The sequence below is a fragment of the Chenopodium album genome, chromosome 4 (genome assembly GCF_948465745.1).
Source record: "Chenopodium album chromosome 4, dcCheAlbu1.1, whole genome shotgun sequence".
NCBI lineage: Eukaryota > Viridiplantae > Streptophyta > Magnoliopsida > Caryophyllales > Amaranthaceae > Chenopodium > Chenopodium album.
The window spans coordinates 2,780,463-2,805,829 of record NC_137837.1 but is presented as its reverse complement, the minus strand read 5'-3'; the positions used below and the strand labels follow the sequence as shown (position 1 = coordinate 2,805,829).

Below are 25,367 nucleotides of genomic sequence, written 5' to 3'. Positions count from 1 at the left end.
CTTTTTTGCCAAATCAAGAAATCAGGACATACAATTTGAGTTTTTTTTTGTCTCAGCATTATTGAAAATCACTCCACATCTTATTATTATTATTAATTTTTTTTATTGAGATGATAGTCAAACTACGAAGACGTTTTTAGGTGATAGTCAAACTATGAAGACGTTTTTAGGTGATGGTCCAACAATCACCTAAAAAGGTCTTGGTAGTTTGTTTGTCAAACATTTGGGCTACTTCGTTTATACAAGCCCAACCGATTAAAAAGTCCAAAACCCAAAGCCCAAATCCTAAGCCCAACTTTTATAAAACTTCCAGCACACGATTTTACCTGTATTATCTCTCTCACTCTCTCCTCTTTAACCGACCCAAAAATATAATTCAAAATTCAAAACTAACACTCTCACACAAATTGAAGAAGAAGAAGAAGAAGAGAGAGAAATTGAAGCTTTCAAAGTTGGTAAAAATGGCGACTGCAAGAGTTGATATGAAAGGATTCTATAAGCAGAAGAAGAAAGGTAATACTGGTATTTCAAAACCTTCTCCCAAAGGTCTTAACAAGAAGAAGACTCCTTCTCCTTCTTTTGGATCCGACGTCGCTCAATCTCCTGCTCTTGTTACTCGCAATGGCTCTTTTGATCTTCAAGGTCTTTATCTTTTTCTCTCTCCTACTTTTAATTTTGTTTGAACTTTATCAATTTTTTGCTGTTGAATGATATTTTATTTTTTTGCGGTTTTTGAAGTGTTTTTGATTTTTGGTTGATTATGTTTCAAATTTGGTAAAGCGTTGTTTGTTTTTGATGATTTGTGTTGTGTGAATTGTATGTAAAAAATCAAATAACGGAATGTTAGGGTTTTCAATTGGTTTGTAATTGATTGTTAAGAATTGACCTAATTGAATGATTTTTTTTACGAATTTAATCCTTTTCTCCTCTAATAATTGGTTAATACGACAATTTCCGTCAAATTTGGCTAACTATGATCATTATTTTGCTATTAAAGTAATTTTTTAGATAAATCAATGTATTGTTGACAAATTAGTATTGGAAATTATACATTTTGATTTTTATAGCTAAATGTTGCTGGTAAGTTTGCAAAAGGTGTGCTTTGGATGATCTTATAGAATATTCGGGCTAATAAGCAGAATGTGGTTTTATTCGATTGAAGAGTCTTATTTTTCTGGTGAACTTTTTCTTGGCAGATGATTATGATCAGAATGAGGAAGTGTTGAGGCAATTTGACATGAACATGATGTATGGACCGAGCATTGGTATGACTAGGCTTGATCGATGGAACCGTGCTAGTAAGTTGGGATTGAACCCTCCCAAAGAGGTTGAGAACCTTTTAACGTCGGACAAGGTTCGTCCTGAATCCTTATGGGATGGTCGTGTTTGAGGTGTTAAACTGGTTTAATGGTTGATGTCATCTCAATCCAGACTTTAAGTTTTAGAGGTTAGACGCTCTTGCTCTTAAATTGTGCAGTTTGTGTTAGTTGATTATCACTTCTCGGTGATATTAAGTTCCTGGTTGTTAGCTTTATTCTCTACTTGAATGCTGTAAGTTAGTTATGCTGCTGGGAGTCTATGCACTCCTGTTATGTAAGAATTAGCAACTTCTCTGGAGATTTTCTTTTGTACTTTCCATCTAATTAAGCATAATACTATTACAAAATGCTGCTGTCTCAAGTTTCATTTCTTGCTGTCAATCATCTTTCATGTATAAGATCAATTATGCGCCATCTTGTCTGAAGAAAGATGTGCTGTTAATCTTTTGTTGTCTGTAAATTCTTCAACAAAAAGATAATGATTGTAGTTCAGAAATATGAGAATATGTATGTTGTTATGTGGCAAATGCTATTTTTTTTAATTCAGCAAAGTTTACTCTCTGTCTATTTGATATGGATCCTAACTATTAAGGTTTTTAGTGTTGTATAGGAAATAAGAATACATACTTTTTGATCATTGGTTTTTTAAATCTTCATTGATCGGAGAATTCATAACCTGAATGGTTAACCAACCTAAATAACTTTGATAGTTGGATTTCATAATTATTACCTGAAATTTTGTTGTTAATTACACAATCTTTAAAAACAAGAAGGGCGCAAAAAAAGAGGTACGAGTTGAAGCATAGAATACAGATTAAACAGATAGAAGCATAGAATGCTGATTAAACCGATAGAAGCATAGAATACTAATCAAACAGATAGAAGCATAGAATACAGGTTAAACAGATGCTAGTTTTCATCAATACATTAATTTATTGTATTGAGAATACATAAACAGAAGGACGAACTGGTACAAGCAAGAGCTATGGCTATTTGATTTACCTGAAAAAACATAAGTAGTCAGCTGATGACATCCATAGAAGATAGTGTAGAGTTCTAATGCTGCCACAAGTGCAGCTAAGAAACTCGAGATAGGACTAGCTGCAGATCAACGCGGTCCAGACAAAAGTGACTCTGTCGGGCGGACTGAAAAGTCATAATTTGTCTCCGCTGGAGCAGCTTCTTGGACCATGGTCAAGTAACTGAGATCACTCAAGGCTTCCATGTTCGGAAGATCCTGTAAAACTTTCACCACCATTGACATAGTTGGCCTGATGAAGTGAGGCTGCAAGCACCATATTGCAATCTTCATCATCTTCACAGCTTCTCCCTTGTGTTGTTGCATACCTTCCCCATGCTCGTCAATTAGATCAGAGAGTTGATCCGCATCAGCCTTCACCTTCACCAAGTTAGTGAGACAATCATCTTCTGATGAACCAAAATTCTTACGGCCACACACAATTTCTAGGACAAGAACTCCAAAGCTGTAGACGTCGACCTTAACAGAGATGGTACGACCAGTAACCATCTCTGGAGCCATATATCCTGGTGTCCCCCTTACCATGGTCATAACTTGGCTTTGATCTCGGTCTACCATTTTTGCTAAGCCGAAATCAGAAATCTTGATGTTGAAGTCTTTGTCTAGGAGTATATTCTGAGGTTTGATATCAAAATGGATCACATTTTGTTTGCAGTGTGTATGTAGGTATTCAAGTCCCGCAGCCACACCATGAATAATCTTTTGGCGTACACTCCAGGTGAGTGCTAGTGATACGTCTTGGTTGAAGATCCACTTTTCAAGTGACCCATTACACATGTATTCATAGACAAGAAGTCTATTCATTCCATCATCACAAAATCCGAGCAACCTCACTAAGTTGAAGTGGTGTACGCTGCCAATTGTATTGACCTCTGCCAGGAATTCCTTCCTCCCTTGGCCTAATGAATCCAGGCGTTTCACAGCAACTTTTGTTCCATCACCTAGTGTACCTTCAAAAACAGATCCAAATCCTCCTCGGCCAAGCTTTGTTTGGAAGTCTTGGGTTGCCAATTTTAGTGCTTCAAAAGAAAACCGCTTTACTGTATCAATAAAAACGTCATTGGAACAATCAGAGTCTTTCGCTCTGTTTCTCTTTTTCATAAAGACAAAAACAAATACTCCAGTAACCAACACCAAGACTATCAAGCTTGCAGAAACAGTAAGTACTAATTTTCTCTGCAATGAAGCTTTCTTTTGCCTTTGCACTTTGATGAATGTAACGACATTATATCTTCCTCCAGAATCCTTCAAAGTGAGAATTTCTGAAGGAAGTGTACAATTACCAAATGAGGTATCATTATGGTAATGAAAGATTACAGCTTTGCATGAACACTGATGTAAACATGCACTTTTGCAACTCTCAACATCTGTTCCTGTGAGTGATGGAGTAGAATCGAAGTAGTCTATATTTTCAAGCTTTAAGAAATAATGGAGGTTGTGGGTGTTGTGACAAGATAGAGGATTAACAACACTACATCCTAAAGAGGGATTGAACACGTTAATTGGCTGGAAATAATTCATACCACCTTCATCAGTCTCCATTGGACAACCGCACACAGTTTTATTTACGCAAATCCCATAGTTTCCACAAGTATTTGGGTAGTTACACTCACCAAACTCATCATCTTGAAAAAAGTCGCGAATAATGGGATTGCTTTGATTCCAGCTGATCCATTGTAGGTGTCCAGTTGCAGTAAGAAGTATATAACTTGGATTGAAAGGACCAACGTAAAAATCTGGGTAAATTATCTTGTGGTAGGTTTTATAGTCCAAGAATCTATATTCTTGTGGAGGATTCAAATCAACATAAGTATGAAGACCATCAAATTCCCATGTAACATAATACATCCCTGCGGAAAAATTTGAAGTTGAATTGCTGGATATTAATCTTTGTCCTTCGGAAAAATACAGCTTATAATTCAGTAAAGCATCGGTTGGGTAGTCAAATGACTCCCAGATGGTATTCCCTTCTGCATTCAAAAGGACCAAATTCCCATCGTCTTGCAAATGGATGGACCTAGCTGAAAGGTTCGAGGTGTTAGTTGACCACACCATATTTCCATCTCCATCCCTTAACACCAAACCTTGTTCTGATGTAAGATCAAGTGTTGCATCGTCTCTAATGGGATGATCTCGATTGGCACACCACACAACCTCACCATTATAAACGTTGTCGTCATCTTGGGACCCTATGAGTATAGCAAGTACGTTTGAAGAACCGTAGGAGACAAAACCAAACGCAAAGGAAGGATGAGTGCCCTCAGAGTTCAAGATAGATGTGATGTTATTGACCTTCCATGAATAACGAGAAACATTTGCATATGATGGTGGTAGGCCGTAGTATGGGTCGTAACCAAAGTAGTGATAAGCAACAATGTTATTGTTGTTAAAAATTAAGCATAAACAAGTACATAAGAGCAACTTAAATAATGTACCTGATACCCACTGAAATCCCACATCTTTCATCAGCAAATCCTGGAATTTCATCAAATTTAAATTTAGAGTATTTGTCTGTCTGCTTGATTGCAAAAACTATTAAAGCAATCTGAAATTACAGCTCCATCCTCCTCTTACAGGACATAGCAATCATGCATTGACTCGAAAGACTTTAAATCTTCTCTTATTGATCATTGTCTCCCTTAGCCCAACAGTATATTACAGCTCAGTAAGTCATCATATTCATTCACGAGACTTGACCAAGTAAACCATATTGAGCCAGTGAGGTCAATATAGTTAGCTTTTTCCAATTTTCCGTGGGAAAAGGAAATATATAACTTGTGCAACTAGGCCTACCACTATAGTCTTGACTCCTTAGTCTTTAGTGGGTTCCCAAATATTCTAGGCACCTTTCATTTGAGATTTTTTTTTAATCCTTTTAATTGTATACATAATTATGTTATCTCTAACCAATGAACAACAATGAGTTCTGACTTAGTGGTTAAGACTGAGAGTTTGTGTATTTAGATTGATAGGTCATTGTTTAGTTCAAATATCACCTCTTTGGCTAATTGCAATTTGTATTGTCCTTCTAGCTCATTCAAACAACAAAAAAAGTGAGCAAAAAGAGAGAACTATTGCAATTTGTATTGTCCTTCTGGCCAAAAACGTTCGTTCCTTGGATTTCAAAATTATTATTGGAAATTTTGTTTATTTATAACATAATCATTTTAAAGAAGGGAGCAAAAAGAGAGAGAACTATAGAAGCATTGAATATAGATTAAACAAGTGCTAGTCTTCTACTCTTCTGCAATACTTTCATTTATTTTATTAGGAATACATAAACAGGAAGACGAACTGGTACAAGCAAGAGCTATGGCTATTTGATTGACCTCATTAAACATAAGTAGTCAGCTGATAACATCCATTAAAGATAGTGTAGAGTTTTAATGCTGTCACAAGTGCAGCTAAAAACTCGAGATTGGACTAGCTGCATATCAACGCGGTCCAGACAAAAGTGACTCTGTTGATTGCAATGCTCATGTAGATACTCAAGCCCTACGGCCACACCATTAATAATCTTTCGACGTATGTTCCAGCCTAGTGTATGTGATATGTCTTGGTTGAAGATCCACTTCTCAAGTGACCCATTACACATGTATTCATAGACAAGAAGTCTATTCAATCCATCATCGCAAAATCCGAGCAACCTCACTAAGTTAAAGTGGTGTACACTACCTATTGTGTTGACCTCGGCCAGAAATTCCTTATTTCCTTGGCCAAATGAATTTAATTGTTTCACTGCAATCTTTGTTCCATCACCTAATGAACCTTCAAAAACAGACCCAAACCCTCCTCGACCAAGCCTTATTTTGAAATCTTGGGTTGCCAATTTAAGGGATTCAAAAGAAAACCGAGTAACCATGTCAACAAAAACATCAATTTGAGAATCAGATTCTTTGGCTCTACTCGGGTTTCGTTTCATCCACGCATACAAGCATATTCCAATAACAAAAACTAAGCCTATCAAGCTAGCAGAAGTGTAGAGTACCGATCTATTCTCTGATGTGGATTTTGGTCTCTTTTCTACTTGGATGAATGTCATGACCTTATAACCCAAACTTCCTCCAGGAATGCATTTTAAAGTGAGTAGCTCTGAAGGTAGTGTACATTTACCTGTCGAGGCACCGTCATAGTAACGAAAGAAGATAGGTTCGCATGAAGGTTGCCTAACGTTTTCTGGTATGGTAGATGGACTAGAATCGGCATAGTGTGATGCAGGTCCGTAATTATTCAAGCTAACATCATGTCCTACTGGATAGCTGAAGTAACCATCATTTGAGAAAACCGCATACTCTCTACATGCCCGAGAGTAGTCACACATGTCACCCGAAATTACATCAACACTCTAAATGTCCATCAGGATTGAGATGCATAAAATTGTAACAATAATAAGAAAAGAAATAAATAACATACCTTAAAGATATGGAGTTGCTGTTGCTACCATCATCTCGCAAAAGGATGGCCCTAGGGGAAAGTTTATTAGAGGAGATGGTAGACCGCACGAAACTCCCATCTGCAATAACGTCTCTTAATACCAAACCATGTTCTGATCCTAGATCAAGTGTTGCATTCTCTCCAACGGGATGTTCTTGTATGATTTTGGTTAATATTAGTAAAAAAGGATCCCATTAATATAACAATGAAGTAATCAAGTATGTACTTGTATGATTTTTCACAAGATATTTTGGAAAAAACAAATGTAAAGGAAGGATAAGTGTCATTGCCTGCAGGGAGCAAGATATAATTGGGGTAACGGACGCCAAGCATGGAGGATACATTAGGCCGCTTCCATGAGCAAGAGACATTTACATATCGAATTACTGACAAGTCGTTAGCAAAGCTGATATCGCTGGTTGAAATTAAGTAACAAGTACATAAGAGCAACTTAAATGTACATGATAATCTCTTAACTCCATCTTTCATCTTCATTTCCTGAAATTTCATAAAATTATAGTTAGTATTTCTATCTTACAGCTAGATGTAAGCCTACAAAAGCATATTAAACTTACTTAAAGTTTCAACCGAAGTTTCAATTAGAACTTACAAGTTGTAGATGGGAAATGAAAGGGTTCATTCTCATAACTGGCAAATATATACAGCTCCTCGATCTACGTATGAAAGGAGTACAGTACAATAGTACATGTACATGATGAATCCTACTCCGTATAACACTTACTTGTATGATTCTTGTTAGACCTTCTACTCTTTTTCTTTTAACAAAATTTAAAAAATACCAACATAAATAATTTAAGTTTAGTAGAATTTGGTAACTTTAAAAAGAAATAATTCCGGCTATCAAATTACAAGTGTAAAATGAACTTTAATTCAATAGAAATCAGTAACTTTAAAGATGAAATAATTTCGGTTTAGTAAAAATAATTTTAATTCAATAAAAATAATTTAAGTTTAGTAAAAATAAGATGGTGTAATTGAAAAAAATGCACCAATGCAAGATTAGTCTTCGTAGAAACTACGATTGCTTAATTGAACGCAACAAATTAAAGAATTCTTAAACTAGTAAATTATTTGGGAAACTTTGAATTAGGAGGCATATACAAATATAACATGACTTGAAAGACTATGAAAGTAGATATGATTGATCAATTACAGGAGTTGATTAACAATACCTTTTAGAATTTAGACTATGTGGACAATTTGGTTGGTGTAAATGCATGGTGAGTAGAGTTTTATATTGGAATAAATTTGACAAGGAGTTGCAATTTGCAAACTGAGCCCCTTTTTATTGAAAACATCCTTCGTTTCCCTTAAATTATAGTAGTATAACTTGTTACTTGAAGATTTTTATTTATTTAATTTTTTGGGAAATTCAACACAATAACCATAAGATGTTCATTTTTCCATATTGTGCCTCTCCTTTTAAAAGTTCCACGCTATAACCTCAAGCTCCATTTACGCATTTATCAACTACACTGTAACCTTGTCATTAACCCTCCAACCTTTAAAACATAACAAGGTTTTTACGTTATTTTTTTTTTTTCTAAAATCTGAGCTCACTTTGGATCCTTCAGGGTTAAAATGACCCTTAAAATCTTTACGGAATTTTTTTTAACATGAAAATCAAGGGAAAAATATTAAATATGTGTATAGTGGGCCCTACTAACGGTTAGGTTAACGGCAATGTTACAAAGTAAACTATAAATGAATCTTGACGTTACAACGTGAAACGTTTAAAAGGAGAGACAAAGTAAAAAAGGGAACACTTAAGGATTATGGTGTAGAATTAAAAAACGACCGTAAAATTACGACCCCATAAGCAGAAGAAGAAAGTAATACTGGAATTAACCTTCTCCGAAAGGTGAAGAAGACTCTTTCTCCTTCTCTATCCTCTTCCATTGGATCCGACGTCGCTCAATCTCCTGCTCTTTTCTCTCTCTTACTTTTAATTTTGTTGATTTTGTTTTAATTTTATCAATTTGTCTTTTACTGTTGAATGATTTTTAATTTGTTGCGGTTTTTGGAGTGTTGTTGATTTTTGGTTGATAATGTTTCAAATTTGGTAAAACTTTGTTTGTTTTTGATGATTTGTGTTGTGGTGAATTGTATGTTAATGTCAAATTACGCAATGTTAGGGTTTTGAATTGGTTTGTAATTGAATGTTTAAGAACTGACCTAATTGAATGATTTTTGTATGAATTTAATTTTTTAAATCTTCAATAATTGGCTAAATGCGAACTTTTCTGCCAAATTTAGCTAATTATGATCGTTATTTTGCCTTTAAAGTAAATTTTTGATGAATCAATTGTAAATTAATATACTGTTCGAGATTTTGTATTGGAAATTTATATATTTTGATTCCAAAGGCTAAATGTGGATTGTTTGTTTGCGAAAGGTTTACTTTTGATGATCTTTAAGAATCTGTGGTCTAATAATTAAAATGTGGTAAATCAATTGAAGAGTCTCATTCATTTGTTGAACTTTTTCTTGGCAGATGATTATGACAGAATGAGGAAGTGTTGAGGCAATCTGATATGAACTTGATGTATGGACCGAGCATCGGTATGACTAACCGTGCCAGAAAGTTGGGACTGAACCTTTTAACATCAGAAAAAGTTCGTTCTGAATCCTTATGGGATGGTCGTGTTTGAGGTGTTAAACTGGTTTAATGGTTGATGTCATCTCAATCGAGACTTTAAGTTTTAAAGGTTAGACGTTCTTGCTCTTATTGTGCTGTTTGTGTTAGTTGATTATCACTTCTCGGTGATATTAAGTTCCTGGTTGTTAGCTTTATTCTCTACTTGAATGCTGTAAGTTAGTTGTGCTGCTGGAAGTCTATGCACTCTTGTTATTTAAGAATTAGCAACTTCTTCGGAGTTTTCTAATTAAACATAACCCTATTACAAAATGCCGCTGTCTCAAGTTTCATTTCTTGCTGTCAATCATCTTTCATGTAGAAGATCACTCATGTGTCATCTTGTCTGAAGAAAGATGTGTTAGTCTTTTGTTGTTTGTAATTCCTTCAACAAAAAGCTTATGATGATTTTAGTTCAGAAATATGAGAATATGATATGTTGTTATGTGGGAAATGCTAATTTGTCTTATTTAGTAAAGTTTACTCTCTGTTTATTTGATGTGGATCCTAAGGTTTATACTTTATAGTCTTTTATGGAAAAAAAGAATACATAGTTTTTTAATTTGATCATTGGTTCAATAAAATCATCATTGATCAGAGAATTTATAAACTGAATTCCTGAATGGTTGACAAACCTAAATAACTATGATAGCTGGATTTCATAATTGTTACCTGAAATTTTATTTGTTAATTACACAATCTTTTAAAAAGAAGGGAGCAAAAAAAGATAAAAGGCAAAAAGCATAGAATACAGATAAAATAGATAGAAGCATAAAATACAAACTAAACAGATGCTAGTTTTCAGCAATACATCAAATTATAGCATTCAGAATAACACAAACAGGAAGACAAACTGGTACAAGCAAGAGCTATGGCTATTTGATTTACCTGAAAAAACATAAGTAGTCAGCTGATGACATCCATAGAAGATAGTGTAGAGTTCTAATACTGCTACAAGTGCAGCTAAGAAACTCGAGATTGGACTAGCTTCGTATCAACGCGGTCCAGACAAAAGTGACTCTGGTGGACGGAATGCAGAGTCATAGTTTGTCTCCGCTGGAGCAGCTTCTTGGACCATGGTCAGGTAACTGAGATCACTCAAGGCTGCCATGTTTGGAAGATCCTGTAAAACTTTCACCACCATAGACATAGTAGGCCGAATGAAGTGAGGTTGTAAGCACCATATTGCGATCTTCATCATCTTCACCGCTTCTTCCTTGTGTTGTAGCATATCTTCACCACGTTCGTCAATTAGATTGGAGAGTTGATCCTCATCAGCCTTCACCTTCACCAAGTTAGTGAGACAATCACCTTCTGATGAACCAAAATTCTTACGGCCACACACAATTTCTAGGACAAGAACTCCAAAGCTGTAGACATCGACCTTAACAGAGATGGCACGACCAGTAACCATCTCTGGAGCCATATATCCTGGTGTCCCCCTTACCATGGTCATAACTTGGCTTTGATCTCGGTCAACCATTTTTGCTAAGCCGAAATCAGAAATCTTGATGTTGAAGTCTTTGTCTAGGAGTATATTCTGAGGTTTGATATCAAAGTGGATCACGTTTTGCTTGCAGTGTGTATGTAGATATTCAAGTCCCGCGGCCACACCATGAATAATCTTTTGGCGTACACTCCAGGTAAGTGCTAGTGATATGTCTTGGTTGAAGATCCACTTTTCAAGTGACCCATTACACATGTATTCATAGACAAGAAGTCTATTCAACCCGTCATCACAAAATCCAATTAACCTCACCAGGTTGAAGTGGTGAACGCTACCAATTGTGTTGACCTCGGCGAGGAATTCCTTCCTCCCTTGGCCTACTGAATCCAATTTTTTCACGGCAACTTTTGTTCCATCACTTAATGTACCTTCGAAAACAGACCCGAACCCTCCTCTACCAAGCCTTGCTTGGAAGTTTTGGGTAGCTAATTTCAGATCTTCAAAAGAGAACCGACTTATGGTGTCGACCAAAATATCAAGTGAACAATTGAATTTCTTGCCATTATTGCTTTTTCGCCTCCATATTATCAACATAATAACCATAACCAACACTATCATCAAGCTGATGGCAGAAACAGGTAGCACCAATTTTATCTTCAATGAAGCTTTTGTTACCGCCCTGTTTTGCAATTTTTTCTGCAATTTGATGTATGCAACTGCCTTATACTTGGATTGATGAGAAACATCCATCATAGTAAGTATCTCAGAAGGCAGTGTACAATTACCAAAAGAGGTATTCCCATAGTAGCGAAAGAAGACAGCTTTGCACGAACAATTTCTTAAACATGCACTTTTGCAACTGTCAACATCGGTTCCTGTGAGCGAGGGAATAGAATCGAAGTAGGCAACATTCTTAAGCTCAAACAAATAATGGAGTTTATGGGTGTCGGGACAAGATAGAGGATTAACAAGACTACAACCTAAAGAGGGAATAAGCGAATTAACTGGCTGGAAATAATCAGAGCTACTCGGACAACCACACACACTAAAATTTGTACAAATTCCATAGTTTCCGCAAGTAGTTGGGTATGAACAACCATAATGGCCATCAAAAACATCAAGATGATCAAATAAATCAAACGAGTTGGATTGTTCTTTATAATCTATCCATTGCAAGTGTCCATTTGGATCAATAAATATATAAGTCAAACTACCCTGAGCTTTACCTATATATCGGGAAACTATAAAGTGGTAGGTTTCATAATCCATAAACCTGTATTCCTGTGGTGGATCTAAATCAATATAAGCATGAAGACCATCAACTTCCCAGCTAACATAATACATCCCTGAGGAATAATCAAAATTCGATTTGCTGGATGTTAATCGTTGACCTATGGAAAGATCCTGCTTAAAATTAAGTAAAGTATCTGTTGGATGGTAACCACTCTCCCAGATGGTTTTTCCTTCTGCATTTAGCATTACTAAATTCCCATTGTTTTGCAAACGGATCGACGAAGCTGAAAGGTTTAAGGTGCTGGTAGACCAAACCAAACTTCCATCTCCATCCCTTAATACTAAACCTCGTTCCGATGTAAGATAAAGAGTTGCATCCTCTCCAACGGGATGATCTCGATTAGCACACCATACAGCTACAGAGTTAATCTCTGGATTAACAAAGGGCCCCATAAGAACAGCAAGTATGTATGAATTTTTACCAGGTATTTGGGAAAAACCAAATGCAAAGCGAGGATAAGCATCTGTTTGATGAGTGATAATGATATATCTTAAATCAGGGACAGGAGCCACATCGGGGGGGATGTTACTCATGTTAGGCTTCCATGACATATTTACATAGTGAACTGAAAAATCGTGCTCAGCATCGACGTCTTCAGCAAAGCTGATATTGCTTGTATAAATTAAGTAGCAACAAGTAGTATATAAGAGCAACTTAAATGTACCTGATACCCTCTTATTTCCATCTTTCATCTGCATTTCCTGGAATTTCATCAAATAAAATTGAGTTAGTATTTCTATCTTATTACTTGATTGTAAATATACATTTCCTACTGTCACTTTTCTGTACCACTTCTGTAATTTATCTCAACATTCCAAGAAGAATAAAATAAAATTCTGTAGTACAAAAACAAAAACTATATGTACACAGACTTACTGTTAAATTTCAACCAAAGTTTCAATTACAAGTTGTGGACGGAAAATGAACTTGTCCTCAAATCTGGCATGTATAACGGCTCCGTAAAATGAACTTGTATAAAGATTGCCACAGTGCAATGCAATGACTTGGAGGATTTCAAAGTTTTCTTTTAGACATTAAGGAATTTGAACTGTATACATAAAATACATAAAATATAGGAAAATTTGTCCAAAAAATACTTCTATGTTACTCCCTCCGTCCCTTAATACAAAGTCTATTTCTAACATTTATTACTCACATAGTCACATAATATAGAGAAAGAGACTTTTAATTTACGGAGGGGGTAACTTTTTTGTGAAGAAGGGCCTCATATGTTCAAAGTGTTGAAAAAGACCCTTATAAGTCATTTTTGTTGTGAGGAGAGACCTTCACATTAGGATATGACCGTTGACTTCACTTTTCCGGCATTGACCATCATGTGACATGCACGTGATGTTTAAAAAATATATTTTCCTTCTTATTTTTTCCTATGATTATGAGGAAAGAAAAGGAATTTTGAGAGAAAATATGAGGATAGAAAGAGCCGAGAGAGGAAGTGAAAACGTGGGAAAAAAAAAGAACAAAAATGTCTTTTTAAAACATCACGTTCCATGTGCGTGATGCTCCACACCGGAAAAGTAAACTCAATGAACGATCCTATTTCAACATCAAGGTCTCTCCTCACAACAAAAATGAGTTATAAGGATCTTTTCATCACTTTAAACGTATAAGATTCTTCTTTACAAAAAAGTGAACATATAAGTACATACCTTTCTAACAATTTTTTTTTTCTAACAAATTTTCCTATAACGAAACCTAACTCCTTTTTTTTCTTGACATATTTTTTTTTCAAGCTTATCAATGTGCAATTGTAATGATTAATATCTCTAGTTATTAAGAATGTAATATCTCTAGTCATCTTTGTTGAAAGTTTGAAACTACCGAAGCTTGAACGCAACAAATTAAAGAATTCATAAAGAAGTGGAAATTTTGTTAAGACTACTCTGTATTAATTAAAGCGCATGCTTTGAAAACAAATACCTATTAATTATTTTTTTTAAAAAAAAAATTACCACAAAGTTGTAAAAAGTTTAAGTAATTATACCATTCTAATAATAATTCTAACTACAATATAGGTTTTACTTTTTACCTTTACCTTATAAAATCATTATTTAAATTACTCTTCATAAAGATAAAAAATGATAAAAAGTGTTACTTAAAGTTTTTACAACTTTATGATAATTATTTTTTAAAAATAATAATAATAGGTTTTTGGTGTTTAGAGAGCCACAAGGGCGGGGGTGAGAATCGATCCCAGGATCTCCTGAAATCGGGAGGGAAGCTCTAACCACTTGAGCTTAGGACTGTTCATCGGTCTGGCCCGGACCAACCCGGATTGGACCGAAGACCGGAAATTAGAATTTTAAGAACCGAAGACCGGACCGATTAAGTTAGGACCAAACCCGGACCGGACCGAAAGAATCGGTCCAAAACCCAGGCCGGACCGCTTTGGACCGGTTTACGAATTGTTTTTAAAAGAATACTAAATTTTTTACAAAGTTTAGGAAAACACAAAAAAAATATTGGAAAAACTATGTTGTAACGTCATTTTTACGTCTTTTTTTGTATGTTTAGTGCGAAAAAACTTATAAATTTAAATTTTCTAAGCTTATTAAGGATAATTTTAACCATTATTTAAGGTTTCACACATATTTTTAATAAAAAAATCGGTCCGGTCCAAAACCAGTTTTTACAGGTTTTAGACCGGACCGGACCGAAGACCCGAAAAATGAATTTCAAGACCCGAAGACCGGACCGAAATTCGGTCCGGTCCGGGTTCGGTCCGGGGTGGTCCGGTCCATTTTTTTTGGTCCGGACCGATTTATGAACACCCCTACTTGAGCTATCCCTCACTCTCAATAATAATAATAGGTAGTTGTTTTCAAAATACCTTTTTTAATTGGTAGTTGTGGTCTGGTGGACAAAATGTCAAAATTTCCTAAAGTATAAGTTGTTTAATAAAGTGAAAACATGAACGCAACAAATTAAAGAATTCGTAAAGGAGTAAAAGTTGTTTAATAAAGTGAATGCAGCATCGCTGTCGTGCAGATTAATTTAGAAGACTTTGACGAATTAGAAGGCATATACAAATATAAAATGACTTGGAAGACTTTGAAAGTAGGATTCAAGACTTTTAAATCAAAGTAGGATTGATTGATTAATTACAGGAGTTGATTAGCAATACCTTTCAAAGTCGGTGTAAATAGTGAGTCGAGGGTGATGGAAGAAATTTGACAAAGAGTTGTTCACTTTTTTTTTTTTTTTGAACGGAAGAGTTGTTAACTTGTTATTTAGCAAATTGAACCTCTTTTACCGTAAACTTCCTTTGTTTCACTAAAATTATGGCACTTTTTTCTTAAAGGTGTTATTAGTTTAAAATACTTCAGTAGTTTTCTTTCTTGGTATTCCCTCCTTGTTTTAATAAGTGTTACACTTAACGAAATGCGATTGTGTTTTACTTCCTTCGTTTTTAAATACTTGTTCCAATTCTCTATGCGCGGAGTTTTAAGAGAAATTAGATAAAGGAATAAAATATAGCGGTAGTGGGGTAAGGTGAAGAATAAAAATTAAAAAACAAAAGTAGTTGACAGAATTGGAGGAGAGAGAATATGAAATTAATAAAATATGATTTATGTTGGGTCCACTAGGTGAGAGAAATGAATTAAATATTATTGTAAAAAATTTCCACATAAGGAAATGGAGCAAAGTATTTCAAAACGACCGAAAAAGTAAAGTGGAGCAAGTATTTAAAGATGGAGGGAGTATCTCTTTCCTTTCATGCTTCCCACTCAAAGCCAAAACTACTTTTTTTTTTTTTTTTTTTTTTTTTTAAATATATATATAATTATTATTAATATTTTCCTCTCAAAATCATTATTTTTGAATAAATTATTAACCTACTATTTTTCTTTTACCATTTTTAAAACTTCAACCACCCCACTTCCCCACTTACCTCTTATATTATTTAAAAGTCAATTAAAATGCCTAAAATGATGTGTCGATCAATGTATAACACTTATTAAAACACGAAAGAAGCAACCTTCACAACTTAACAATTTACTGACATACAATAATGTACCCTCTAATAAGGATCTCTGCCTACAATATGAGTATTGAAATTTTAGTGAAACGTTCACTCCCCTTACCCAAAATTCAAGGTTCTTGCCTACAAGTAGTAATTAAGAATAACTTTGAAACATATTTTGTACGTACTCCATATGAGTTATATTCTTAATCTAATATTCTCTTTGATTGATTGGACAGGCTTTAGACATAAAAGGAGGAAGAAGCATTGATCCATTCTAGCTTATCTAAGTTTGTCCAATATTCAATTCGAGGTTCTTGCTTCCACTTACAAACGCACAACCAATTCAGCTGATTATCAAATAGGACGACTTAAGATTATTTACGAGCTGAGTGTAACATAAGCATAGATGTTATTACATGTATCTTAAATTCTTTCTTCAATCCCAGCATTTAGATACCATCAGTTTACTTATTAGCACTAGGGGAATGATCAAAGCTTGCACGAAGCAACGTTAGTTTTTCACCATAGTCCTTGATATCAGCAGCTGCTACAGCACCAGTCTCGCTATCCCAGCAATGACTTGTACTACGCGATGCATCCAATTTTTGTTCGATTTCATTCCATTCCATTTTCATGAGCCGGCCTAGTTGCCCTGCTTCTACATACACCTGCAAATATAGACAAATGAATGAATAATTGACTGACTGCGATGATCAATTATTAAACCAAATATACTACACCAGTTTCTAAATTCTAATCAATTATTTAACCAACAACTTTATTCAACTGTAGAACTCACAATAATGAAAAAGTTGTTGATTTATTCACGAAAATGCCCCACGAGAAACAGGGAATTTCCCTTTTTTTAACACTTCATTTTGATTTGTTTGTACTAACATACTTTAATCCAATTATGGTACATTTTGTTTATTACATTACCCCTCTTACCCCTAATATTATTTCTTTTACCCTCACTTTGTCTTACTTTATCTGCCTTTTTTTTACACCTACCCAATAGTAAATGTTAAGATAAAATGAAAACAGATCAAATGTAGCACCTTTTATTAATTATGGTTATAACATACCCTTTTAAGCTCATTAGGGTTGTCCGGCTTGTCCCAAGCCAAGAGCCATCCAAGCTTAGGAGGAGCATGATTATCGATATGACCATATATCATCGAACCTTTCGACCCTACAACCACCGGGAGAGTCCCTTGCCACGGGACGCCTTGGTGCACAAACCCACCACTAGCATGCTCACCAATAGTCTTATCATGAGGCTTGGCTATGAATTGCCCCTTCCAATCATGGGACTTATTAAGCATAATTCCACAAGGTTGGAGATTCTTTATTACTCCTGTCACCAAAACTAGCTCATCTTGGCTCACCTTCGCTTTCTCCTTGTTGTTTGCTAACATTGTTTGTGCTTCTTTCTTTGCTTGCTCTCCTATTGTTGCTCTCTCTGCCTTCCCCGCGAATTGATGAATTGCACCTCGGACTTGTTGGTCTGATGCCATTGTAGTCGCGCCACCTAAAGCGTTGCATAAAATATATATCAGATTGAAACCAACACTATATATATTATTACTCCATAGTATAAATACACAGAAATGAAGAAAGTTAAGTATACCTTAATTAAGTACAATATTAATTGATGAGTGAAGTTTATGGTTAACTGTTTTCAATTGTGTATTTATGAAGGGAAAGCGAAAAAGGTTGCGTACATATGCATTTTGATGAATCTAATAGTACTATAGGTGGCAAAATAGTGTAAGAAGAATCAAGTCCAAAAATAAAAGAAGGAATTTGGGGATAAAATAATGCCTTGTCTTTGTCATAATATTTTAAACTAAGAGAATATAATTAGTTGTCTTTAAAGGCTTCTCAGAGGTTGTTATATTCATAATGTGTAGAATTAAATTTAGGTTGGACGCGTTGAAACATTAATGAGGAGTCGTGTGATTTTTTATTTTTTGATACTTAGAAAGGATTAGGCCGAAAATTATTTGACAAAATATCGTGTATTAGCTAAGGTTCAATGATTATAGATACGTATTAATTAAGATATATCAGAACCACATTCCTTCTTCCAATTATACAAAACCAAGGAGCATAATTTATTGATTAGCTTATTAAATACAATATTCAAACATGATAAAGCTTGCATAATAATGGAAAATGCGAGTTAAAAAAGTCCTAGTGCCCCTGTGGTAGTAAGATATACTTTTTCGTTCAAATTACAATATTAACGTGACTATTTATTTTGCACAAAGAGATACAATATTATATTATGTCGATGATGGGTCTTGGAATTAAGACTGGGAAGTGTTTTCATCAAAGAACACTTGATCAAAGCTTGCTCCAAGCAAAGCCAGGTTGTCGCCTAGAAGGTTTATTTCAGCAGCTGCTATAGCTCCTGTCTCGCTATCCCCGAACCGACTTTCGTTGCTAGATGCATCCAATTTCTGCTCAATATCACTCCATTCCATTTCCATGAGCTTGCTTAGGTTCCCAGATTCCACATACACCTAAAAACAATTTTTTAAAAACCACTTAAACAATGTATAAAAAAAAAATTACATAAAAAATATAGTTATTTGAAAACAAATTAAACCAAAACATTACCTTATGTTCATCAGAACTCTGAGCTTTGAACCAAGCCAAGAGATATCCGAGTTGAGGTAAAGCCCTATCGAAGGTACCATATATCAACGCGGCCTTACAGCCTATGATCACGGGGCCTGGACCGCCTCCACCTGGAATATGAGGCAAAGTAGGAGCCCTATGAATAAACCCACCACTACCAACATTTGTAGGAGGTGCCACTACGAAAACTCCAAACCCATTAAGCGTTTTATTTAGCACAAGTGGCCTGTTTTGGGAATTTTTTATAACACCTGCAACTGTAGCGAGTTGAATCTCGTCTGCATCATTATTGTTGTTGTTTTCCAACAAGGTTTGAGCCTCCTTCATCGCCTCACTAATTGTTGCTTTCTCCTTAACGGTTAATTGGGTTAAACCCTGGTCTACTTGTTGCACCGAAGTCATTGTTTCCTAGCTAGCTAGCTAGCTACCTCTACAAGGAAAAAAATAATAATAACGGTCAAAATTCATTCTATATGACCATAAACAATAACAAACATTAAGGTAGAAAGAGAAGTAAATCGAGTATTATGCTTTGTTTTTTTCAACTTATTATTCTTGTGAAAATCAAATCAGAAAAATACAAAATATTGAAGCAAACATCTAAGGATTTAGATATGTACAAAAGATTGAACATAGTATTAATTGATATACTAGCTTTGTTAGTTTTAATTTATTTGTAACGATTAGATATTTTCTACTAACATTTTATGTCAAATAATTACAAATAATTTAAAACAGATCGAGGTAGTATTTTACAGTTGGAATAATATTGAACAATCCATGCATGTACTAGCTAGCTAAGTAATAAACGAAATTAAGATAGCTATTAGTGCTCGACCCGACCTTATGATGAACTACAGAAAAGAGATCAGGATAGAATGTGTACCTCAGCTCGAATACAATAATGGAAATTAAAGAAGATTAATATGAATTGCAATAATGGATGAAGATTGAATAATTTTGGGTTCACCATTTGAATGTATTTATAGAGGGACGAACAAGAGGAATATTATTTGCAACGAAATTATTTTTGTATGACAGGCCAAAATTAAGAAAAATTCGTGTCAAAATTGATGGCTTGATGCGTAGGATAGTAGTTGTCATCAAAGTCATAAACTTATCCCAAAAAAATAATGATGTTTGCACTAAATAGAATAGAGAGCCACCACTACAGAGATGTGAGAATCGATCCCAGATCTACTGTAATCGAGAGGAAAGTCTAACCACTCAAGCTATCCCTCACTCTCATTTTATTAATTTTATTAATATTGTTAATAACCAATATGATGAATTGTCAATTGTATAGAATATAGTGATAAATTGTCCTTGTTGAAAAAAGAAATTAAGTGTCGGTGTTTGTTCAAAGTCGTCCATGTTTATCCATTGATTTGAATCTTAATGAGCAAGCTAAACTCCCAATTTTTGTACGGGGAACAAGGTTTGATAGAAAATGCAATACTGTATTTTCTAAACCAACTACTGTGTACTTAACACTAGAGCTGTCAAAAGTTGACCCGACCCAAAATATCGATTTAAACCCGATTATTAACCGACCTATCTGAACCCGAAAAAATGGTGACCCAAACCCGACCTGAAACCAACCCTAGACCCGAGTTGATCCGAGTATGTGAGACCCGAACCCGAACATGAACTGACCTGGAGATGACCCAACCCAAATGTAACTCGTAAATTATTGACCTGAACCGAACCTGACTTGAACCAAAATTGACCCAAACCCCTTTTAACCCGTCAAAACCCGAATTTAACCCGACTTGTTACTAATCTGACTTGAATTCAACCCGACCCGAATTTAACCCAACCTGTTACAAACGCGACCGAAATCAACCCGACTTGTTATTGACCTGACCCAAATTCAACCCGACTTGTTATTGACCCGACCGGAATTTTACAAAACCTATTACTAACCCGACCCAAAAATTCAATCTGATCTGTTACTAACTCGACTCGAAATCAACACGACTTGTTATTGACTCGACCTAATTCAACCCAAATTGTTCCCGACCCGATTTCAAATCATTTTAAATGCAATTTAGACCACCTTATTATTGTTAATCAAAGCATTTTGTCTAGGGAGACCAAGTCGGTGGAGGCCAGCAAAAGAAAGGAGCATCATCCTCAAATTTAAGAGTTAAATATAGTATATAGTATTTGTTGTATGGTCAAAAAAGATAATTATCTTCCTAAATTATAAACTATATTTCCCTAATATATTGTCATATATATTATAGTCAAAGGAAATAATTAGCTTGATAAAAATGATAATTATCTATTTATAGTTAGTTGAACTCGAATATGATCTGACTTGGAAATTACCCGACCTGATTGTAACCTGCAAATTATTGACTAAAACATAACCCGACTTGAATCCGAGAATGACCCGACTTGGAAATGACCCAACCTGATTATAACCCGCAAATTATTGACTTGAACAGAACCCGACTTGAACTTGAGAATAACCCGACTTGAAAATGACCCGACCTGATTATAATCCGCAAAATATTGACTTGAACCGAACTCGACTCAAACCCGAGAATGACCCGACCTAATCTACCCCGCAAATTATTAACTTGAACTAAACCCGAATCGAACCCGAGAATTACCCTAACTCGCTTAACCCGTGAAAACCTGAATTAAACCCGACCTATTGTTCACCCAACCCGAATGTAACCTGACGTAAACCCGACCCAAACCCGATAAGAAGTATGACCCGACGTGATCCGACTCAAGCATGACCCAACCAAAATCCGGCCTGCATAGGTTATGGAATTAATCCGAATTGACCTGACCCGAGTTGACCCAACCCACTCTTACTGACCCAAACCCGACCCGTTTACCAGAATTGACAGCTCTACCCAAAACCTCCAAAATTTCTCAAAAAACGTGGATATTAGCCTTAAATTTTGGGATTTTTTGATTTTTTTCACCCGGAAATAAAAATTGCCGAAATTTTTACCATGGTCCCTAATACCCTCCGGGAGTCTAATTGGTCGGGTGGAACCATCCAATTTGCCTTTAAACGACCAATTTACAGGTTTACAACTTGCGCCGATTTCATTAACTCAAGCCTACCAAAAATATTTATGAGAACATATAATGATCATATATGGTTCCAAACGGCATTATATGACCCCGAGATGTTTCCCCTAAAATCTAAAGGATTTTCGAAACCGGGCCCCAAAACCTCCAAAATTTCACAAAACACGTGGATATTAGCCTTCAATTTTTGGTTTTTTTTTACTTTTTTCGCCGGGAAATAAAAATTACCAAAATGTTTTCCATGGTCCCTAATAACCTCCGGGAGTCCAATTGGGTGGGTGAAACCATCCTATTTGCTTTTAAAAGGCCAATTTAACGGTTTACAACTTTCACCGAATAAATTAACTCAAGCCTACTACGAACATTTATGATAACATATAATTATCATATATGGTTCCAAAGGACATTATATGACCCCGAGATGTTTCCCCTTAAATCTCAAGGATTTTCGACACCGAGCCTCGAAACCTCCAAAATTTCTCAAAAAGCGTAGATATTATCCTTAAATTTTGGAATTTTTTCACTTTTTTTCGCCTGTAAATAAAAATTACCAAAATATTTACCATGATCCCTAATACCCCCTGAGAGTCCAATTAGGAGGGTGGAACCATCCAATTTGCCTTTAAATGGTGAATTTAACGGTTTACAAGTTGCATCGATTTCACTAACTCAAGCCAACAACGAACATTTATGACATCATATAATGATAATTTATGGTTTAAAACAGTATTATATGACCCCGAGATGTATTCCCTAAAATCTCAAAACTTTTCAAAACCGGACCCCGAAACCTCAAAAATTTTTCCAAAAGCGTGGATATTATCCTTCAATATATGACCTCGAGATGTATTCCCTAAAATCTCAAAACTTTTCAAAACCGGACCCCAAAACCTCAAAATTTTTTCAAAAAGCGTGGATATTAGCCTTCAATTTTGGAATTTTTTGAATTTTTTTCACCCGAAAATAAAAATTGCCAAAATGTTTACCATTGTTACTAAAACCTTCCGGTAGTACAATTAGGTGGATAGAACCATCCAATTTGTATTTAAACGACCAATTTACCGGTTTACAACTTGCTTTTATTTCATTAACTCAAGCCTTCCCCGAACATTTATGACAACATATAAAGGTCATTTATGGTTTCAAACGTCATTATATGACCCAGAGGTGTATTCCCTTGAATTTCTAGACTTTTAGACATCGGGCCATGAAGACTCCAAAATTTCTCAAAAACCGTGGATATTAGCCTTCAATTTTAGAATTTTTTTACTTTTTTTCGCCCGTAAATAAAAATTGTCGAAACATTTACCATGGTTCCTAATACCCTTCGGGAGTCCAATTGTGTGGGTGGAACCATCCAATTTGCCTTTAAACGACCAATTTACCGATTTACAACTTGCACCGATTTCATTAACTCAAGCCTACAACGAACATTTATGACAACAAATAATGATCACATATGGTTCCAAATGACATTTTATGACCCCGAGATGTATCCCCTAGAATTTCAAGACTTTTCGACATTGAGCCCCATATCCTCCAAAATTTCTCAAAAAGCGTGGATATTAGTTAGCCTTCAATTTTGAAATTTTTGACTTTTTTTCGCTCAGAAATAAAAATTGCCGAAATGTTTACCATGGTCCCTAATACTTTCCGGGAGTCCCGTTGGGTGGGTGGAACCATCCAATTTGCCTTTAAACAACCAATTTACCGGTTTACAACTTGTACCGATTTCATTAACTCAAGCTAGCCTACCACGAACAATTATGACAACAAATAATGATCAGATATGGTTCCAAACAACATTATATCAACCCGAGATTTATCCCGTAAAATTTCAAGACTTTTGGACACCGGGCCCTGAAACCACCAAAAATTTTCAAAAAGCGTGGATATTAGTCTTTTATTTTGGAAGTTTTTAACTTTTTTTCGTCCAGAAATAAAAAATTGCCAAAATGTTTTTAATGGTCCCTAATACCCTCCAGGAGTCCAATTGGGTTGGTGTAACCATCCAATTTTCCTTTAAACGACCAATTTAATTACCAGTTTACAACTTGCATGGATTTCATTAACTCAAGCCTACTACGAACATTTATGACAACATATAATGATCATATATGGTTTCAAACGACATTATATGACCACGAGATGTATCCCTTAAAATATTAATACTTTTCAACACCGGGCCCCTATACCTCCAAAAGTTATCAAAAAGCGTAGATATGTCTTCAATTTTGAAATTTTTTGATTTTTTTCGCTTGTAAATAAAAAATAGTCGAAATGTTTACCATGGTCCCTAATATCCTCCGGGAGTCTAATTGGGTGGGTGGAACCATCCAATTTGCCTTTAAACGAATAATTTACCGGTTTACAACTTGCACCGATTTCATTAACTCAAACCTACAATGAATATTTATGACAACAAATAATGATCACGTATGGTTCCAAACGACATTTTATGACCTCGAGATGTATCCCCTAGAATTTCAAGACTTTTCGACACCGAGCCTCAAATCCTCCAAAATTTCTCAAAAAGCGTGGATATTAGTCTTCTATTTTGGAAGTTTTTGACTTTTTTTTCGCCCAGAAATAAAAATTGCCGAAATGTTTACTAGTGGTCCCTAATACCGTCCGGGAGTCCCATTGGGTGGGTGAAACCATCCAATTTGCCTTTAAACAACCAATTTGTCGGTTTACAACTTGCACCGATTTCATGAACTCAAGTCTACCACGAACAGTTATGCCAACAAATAATGATCATATATGGTTCCAAACAACTTATATGAACCCGAGATGTATCCTCTAAAATTTCAAGACTTTTGGACACCGGGCCCCTAAACTTCCAAAATTTCTCAAAATGCGTGGATATTAGTCTTCTATTTTGGAAGTTTTTGAATTTTTTTTTCGCTCGAAAATTAAAATTGCCGAAATGTTTTTCATGGTCCCTAATATCCTCTGGGAGTCCAATTGGGTTGGTGGAACCATCCAATTTGCCTTTAAACGACCAATTTAAATACCGGTTTACAACTTGCACGGATTTCATTAAATCAAGCCTACTACGAACATTTATGACATCATATAATGATCTTATATGGTTGCAAACGACATTATATTACTCCGAAATAATGTATCCCCTAAAATATTAAACGACCAATTTACCGGTTTAAACTTGCACCGATTTCATTAACTCAAGCTTACCACGAACATTTATGACAACAAATATTAATCACATATGGTTCCAAACGGCATTATATGACTCGACTCGAACCCGAGAATTACCCTAACCCGTTTTAACCTTTGAAAACCTGAATTAAATCCGACCTATTGTTCACCCGACTCCAATGTAACCCGATCTGTTATTAACCCGACCCAAACTCGATAAGAAGTATGGCCCGACGTGACCTGACTCAAGCATGACCCAACCCAAACCCGCCTCCGCATAGGTTATGAAATTAATCTGAATTGAACCGACCTGTTTACCCGAATTGAC

General features: G+C 35.4%; 6 protein-coding genes across 7 annotated transcripts; 1 reads left to right on the top strand and 5 right to left on the bottom strand.

Moving 5' to 3' along the window:
* The first annotated feature begins 356 nt into the window (after positions 1 to 356).
* On the top strand, positions 357 to 1,686 carry LOC145628527 (uncharacterized). The gene is made up of 2 exons (XM_081680846.1): positions 357 to 642; positions 1,197 to 1,686. Exons 1-2 carry the CDS (start codon positions 462 to 464, stop codon positions 1,388 to 1,390), a joined length of 375 nt encoding a protein of 124 aa, XP_081536972.1. The 5' UTR covers positions 357 to 461; the 3' UTR covers positions 1,391 to 1,686.
* A 398-nt stretch (positions 1,687 to 2,084) lies between these two features.
* LOC145628526 (G-type lectin S-receptor-like serine/threonine-protein kinase SD2-5) lies at positions 2,085 to 4,861 on the bottom strand. Its single transcript, XM_081680845.1, has one exon. It carries the CDS (start codon positions 4,843 to 4,845, stop codon positions 2,428 to 2,430), a length of 2,418 nt encoding a protein of 805 aa, XP_081536971.1. The 5' UTR covers positions 4,846 to 4,861; the 3' UTR covers positions 2,085 to 2,427.
* Positions 4,862 to 5,722: 861 nt separating this feature from the next.
* Positions 5,723 to 8,268, bottom strand: LOC145627047 (G-type lectin S-receptor-like serine/threonine-protein kinase SD2-5). The gene is made up of 3 exons (XM_081679450.1): positions 8,257 to 8,268; positions 7,168 to 7,290; positions 5,723 to 6,703 (listed from the first exon to the last, which is right to left on the bottom strand). The coding sequence occupies exons 1-3, from the start codon at positions 8,266 to 8,268 to the stop codon at positions 5,723 to 5,725; spliced, it is 1,116 nt and encodes a 371-aa protein (XP_081535576.1).
* Positions 8,269 to 10,436: 2,168 nt separating this feature from the next.
* Positions 10,437 to 12,887, bottom strand: LOC145627036 (G-type lectin S-receptor-like serine/threonine-protein kinase SD2-5). Its single transcript, XM_081679442.1, has one exon. It carries the CDS (start codon positions 12,885 to 12,887, stop codon positions 10,443 to 10,445), a length of 2,445 nt encoding a protein of 814 aa, XP_081535568.1. The 3' UTR covers positions 10,437 to 10,442.
* A 3,638-nt stretch (positions 12,888 to 16,525) lies between these two features.
* LOC145628525 (uncharacterized) lies at positions 16,526 to 17,914 on the bottom strand. Of its 2 annotated transcripts, XM_081680843.1 has the most exons (3): positions 17,805 to 17,914; positions 17,260 to 17,705; positions 16,526 to 16,842 (listed from the first exon to the last, which is right to left on the bottom strand). In XM_081680843.1, exons 2-3 carry the CDS (start codon positions 17,689 to 17,691, stop codon positions 16,639 to 16,641), a joined length of 636 nt encoding a protein of 211 aa, XP_081536969.1. In that variant the 5' UTR covers positions 17,692 to 17,705; positions 17,805 to 17,914; the 3' UTR covers positions 16,526 to 16,638. The 2 variants fall into 2 exon arrangements, with proteins under 2 accessions (XP_081536969.1, XP_081536970.1); XM_081680844.1 differs by lacking the exon at positions 17,805 to 17,914 and having other exon boundaries at positions 17,260 to 17,770.
* A 376-nt stretch (positions 17,915 to 18,290) lies between these two features.
* Positions 18,291 to 19,835, bottom strand: LOC145628524 (uncharacterized). The gene is made up of 3 exons (XM_081680842.1): positions 19,707 to 19,835; positions 18,800 to 19,250; positions 18,291 to 18,702 (listed from the first exon to the last, which is right to left on the bottom strand). The coding sequence occupies exons 2-3, from the start codon at positions 19,220 to 19,222 to the stop codon at positions 18,487 to 18,489; spliced, it is 639 nt and encodes a 212-aa protein (XP_081536968.1). The 5' UTR covers positions 19,223 to 19,250; positions 19,707 to 19,835; the 3' UTR covers positions 18,291 to 18,486.
* Positions 19,836 to 25,367: the final 5,532 nt, after the last annotated feature.

Excerpts from the sequence above, each read along its gene's own strand:
- LOC145628524 (XM_081680842.1), bottom strand. The coding sequence starts at position 19,222 with ATGACTTCGGTGCAACAAGTAGACCAGGGTTTAACCCAATTAACCGTT. Across the intron at positions 18,703-18,799 it reads AGAGTTCTGATGAACATAAG|GTGTATGTGGAATCTGGGAA; the intron begins GTAATGTTTTGG and ends AATTGTTTTTAG.
- LOC145628525 (XM_081680843.1), bottom strand. The coding sequence starts at position 17,691 with ATGGCATCAGACCAACAAGTCCGAGGTGCAATTCATCAATTCGCGGGG. Across the intron at positions 16,843-17,259 it reads ACCCTAATGAGCTTAAAAGG|GTGTATGTAGAAGCAGGGCA; the intron begins GTATGTTATAAC and ends CTATATTTGCAG.
- LOC145627036 (XM_081679442.1), bottom strand. The coding sequence starts at position 12,887 with ATGCAGATGAAAGATGGAAATAAGAGGGTATCAGGTACATTTAAGTTG.
- LOC145628526 (XM_081680845.1), bottom strand. The coding sequence starts at position 4,845 with ATGAAATTCCAGGATTTGCTGATGAAAGATGTGGGATTTCAGTGGGTA.
- LOC145628527 (XM_081680846.1), top strand. The coding sequence starts at position 462 with ATGGCGACTGCAAGAGTTGATATGAAAGGATTCTATAAGCAGAAGAAG. Across the intron at positions 643-1,196 it reads TGGCTCTTTTGATCTTCAAG|ATGATTATGATCAGAATGAG; the intron begins GTCTTTATCTTT and ends TTTTCTTGGCAG.
- LOC145627047 (XM_081679450.1), bottom strand. Across the intron at positions 6,704-7,167 it reads ACTTGTCAGTAATTCGATAT|AGTGTTGATGTAATTTCGGG; the intron begins GTAAATGTCTCT and ends ATGGACATTTAG.